The sequence below is a fragment of the Nicotiana tabacum genome, chromosome 19, assembly GCF_000715075.1.
Source record: "Nicotiana tabacum cultivar K326 chromosome 19, ASM71507v2, whole genome shotgun sequence".
Classification (NCBI taxonomy): domain Eukaryota; kingdom Viridiplantae; phylum Streptophyta; class Magnoliopsida; order Solanales; family Solanaceae; genus Nicotiana; species Nicotiana tabacum.
Window position 1 is genome coordinate 106,612,772 of NC_134098.1, and position 3,671 is coordinate 106,616,442.

General features: G+C 34.8%; 1 protein-coding gene across 1 annotated transcript; it reads right to left on the bottom strand.

The window, feature by feature from the left end:
- Positions 1-910: 910 nt before the first annotated feature.
- Positions 911-2,713, bottom strand: LOC107829970 (hydroquinone glucosyltransferase-like). Its single transcript, XM_016657469.2, has one exon. It carries the CDS (start codon positions 2,570-2,572, stop codon positions 1,136-1,138), a length of 1,437 nt encoding a protein of 478 aa, XP_016512955.1. The 5' UTR covers positions 2,573-2,713; the 3' UTR covers positions 911-1,135.
- Between the last annotated feature and the right edge of the window lie 958 nt (positions 2,714-3,671).

The following is a 3,671-nucleotide window of genomic DNA, read 5'->3' on the forward strand; positions in this document are numbered from 1 at the left end:
ATATTTTTAGGTTTAATTCTTGTTTAGATAATTAGGATAGTCTAATTTAGTTAATAGTTAATCATAAGTCTTCGTGGGTTCGACATCCGACTTTTAGTCACTTTATTACTTGACGACCGCGTATACTTGCGTGTGCGTTTGACCGCAACAGTACGGTTATAGATTTATATAAAAATCTATAATTTTATTAAAAAAAACCTAAAAATCGATTCGGTACAGTACAATTAGTTTAGTCGATTTTTAAATAACTATACTCAGTACTCACACTACAAGACACATACAGTAAATATCTTTCCTGCTGGTGATAGACATAATTGTCAATGCCAGCCAACAACTCCATTTAATTCCAATTTCCAAGTGCCCACCATGTTTAAACATGATTTTAACACAATTTCTTAGTGGTTGGGTCCTCCTCCACTGCTGATCACTCATCCCACCCTGCTTACCTACTACTTCATAGTAATAAAAATAATTAACCAGATAAAAGAAAAAATTTACTCACTCCTATGATCTAATATTATTTGTCGTTTGATTAATGCTTTGTACACTCCCTAAGCAAAATATTTAATAACCTTAAACATAGTAATATTTATTTAAATTATTCTTTTTTTTCTCTCTTTGAATATGTTACTACTCCTTCCGTCTCAAATTATCTGTCATGTTTCTATTTTATACGCTCATTAATAAACATTAATTAGAAGGAATTTTAGACTATTTTACCCTTATTTATCTCTTAAAATATGACCTCTCCTTATTGAATATTTACTCTATTTATGTGCTATCTCATTTTTCAAGAACAATTACTATTAAGTGTAAATGAAAAAAATATAATCTATTTTGTTAGAAATCCCGAAATAGAATTTGCGAGAGTGTGTGTGTGTACACACTAATTGGAGGTTGGAAGAATAGATTTGGAAAACGAAGTAATCTCTTGAACATTAAATATTTTGGAATTCAATTTGCTAAAAACGAGTGGTACTTAAAATAGGAGGGAGTAGTTGAGTAGATACTAGTTTTCATGGCTGTACACAAAGCAAGCAATAAGCCATACATGTCTAACTTTTCAACTGCAAAAGCACAATTACTACCAGCTTATAACAAGTAACTAGAAACATATAAATAATTAATGGCTATATCAATTGTTTAACACCTTATTCTTCAATTTAATAGCTAATTCAGCTAGTGCTTTTGTAGAAGAACCATCTTGACTCAGAACTTTAGCTGCTGCATCTTTAAGGTCTCTCATTCTAGTGCGCACTCCTTTTCCTTCTTCACCTTCCATTAATCCTTTCACAACTTTAGCAATTTCCAATCTTCCCACTACTCCATTTTCATTGGCTTTTGGCCTCAGTGCCACTTTAATATCCTCAGTTAACATAACCGCATTCATCTTTTGTTCAGCATAAAGTGGCCAAGCTATGAGTGCTACTCCGTGGACCACACTTTCCAGAGTCGAGTTCCATCCACAATGAGTCAAGAACCCGCCCGTCGAACCATGGCTAAGTATTTGAGTTTGTGGGGCCCAATTGGGCACCACTAAACCTAACCCTTTCGTCCTTTCCAAGAACCCTTTTGGGAGAAAATCAAGAGGGTTAGTTGAAACTTGGACATTAAAATAAGTGGCATTGGCTACAGTGTCATTGGGACATCTAATTACCCACAAGAACCTTTGTTCACTCATTTCCAATCCTGATGCAACTTCGATGAGCTGCTCATGAGAGAGGGTCCCACCACTCCCGTACGAGATGTACAAAACCGAGCCACGTGGCTGTTCATCCAGCCACGTCAGACAACCCAACCCATCAACCTTACTAACCGAATCCATCTGAATAAGTGGTCCAACCGGGTAAACGGGTGGCTTACCGGGTTCTTCTTCCTGCAAAGCTTTAATGGCTCCTCCTTCCAATTCCTTGAAACTGTTAGCTACTATTCCCTCAGCCATTCTATACCTCTTTGAATGATGAAGAAGCCATTTGTAAGCTTCGTTTTTCCGGTCCTGAACCGGGTCGAGAAGATCCTTGCCATGGATAGGAATACAACCCGGAATCTGAACCGGGTCAGTCAACTCCCTGTACTCACATGACACGGTTCCATCAAGCTTAGGCAAGTAAAGAAACAGAGACAAAGCCATGGCAGTAGAAGGGTAAAAAATATAAGGGGAAACGTTGAAATCAATGGCAACATCAAATGCATCAGTACCAAAAAGATCAACCACAAAAGCAACTATTTTCTTGGATTCAACAAGTGTTTTAAAAACATCACGCAGCGAAGGAAGAGAACGCGTAACAGTAAGGGAGATTCTAGTTTCAATTTTAACATCAAGAGGCAAATCGTCGAAATTAACAGGAGGAAGAAGGTGATAATCCATGCAAGAGGGAAGAGAATTCAGGAAAATTTTCTGAGAATTCGAGATAGGTCCATCAGTAGGGAGAATAAGAGTGACAGAAAATTGGTGTTGAGAGATTAGTCTCTTAGAAAATTCAACAAGAGGGATTAGGTGACCCATACCAGGACTTGGTAAAATTACGATATGGGGATTTTGTGATTTTGTCACTATAGCAGTTTCCGCCATTGTAATGAGCTTAAAAAAGGAGATGGAGAGAAAATGATGATGGGAACTAGTAAAATTACGCTGATTTATTTGCGCTTTACTTTTTGATAGCAATAAGATTAGGAGGGAGGGCCTTTATTTATATAGATAGAAAGATGATATCATTGGTACGTGTGGAAGGACAATGACAGCTTTATTTGATTTGTTTTGTTACCCAAATACAGAATTGTACTAATAATAAAGCTAGGTAATCTAATAATCGGATTACTTACTTAAATTTATTTAATTTTTAAATGTACAATACATGTGTGGGTGGTCGTATTTGTAAAAGGAGTCAGTTTTGTTTGAAGGGGACTGGTGTTTTCTAGATGAGAAAATTCAAACCTAATGGTGCGGTGCCACAATTGACATGATAAACCTATACAGTGATGTCAAGGCACACGTTAGCCTCATGTCATTATATTCTTCTCCTCAATTCAAAGTTTTTCCTTGTTTTCCCTGACAATTTTTAATTTTTTTCCCACTACTGTATGCTTTTTACTTTACCTGTGGCCTTTAATAGAAATAGCTTAATAGTATTTGATGAATTTAATACAAATAGATTATTCACAGATTGTAAATTAATACTCTCTCATAGTGCATGTTATTGCCTTATAACATGCTACTTAAGAATGATATTTAATACATAACAGCATTTGTCTAAATCATGCGTTATCACTTTCTTAAATGTGTTACTTAATTAATACTAAATAATGGTGAACTTAAATAACGTAAAAAAGAAATGGGAGTAGTTTTGAATAAAAAGGTAAATATTGAAATTCTACATTATCGCAAGGACTATAGACGAATTTTGTACCTCAAAGTGATTTCAATTTGGGACAGAACGCAAAATGAAAGGAAAAGTTTCAAAATGCATAAACGAACACATAAGTGCAAAGCAATTTGTGTTTGAAATCTCAATCTTGAACCTTAACTTCGAAATTAACCGATTATGTTATAAAGACGACCATATATTATAGCATATTCCATATTATCAAGTTTACACTTCTCATACTTTTTCTTTTCTTAATATAATCACATTTTTTAATATTAAATTCATAATTTTATACTATCATTTAAA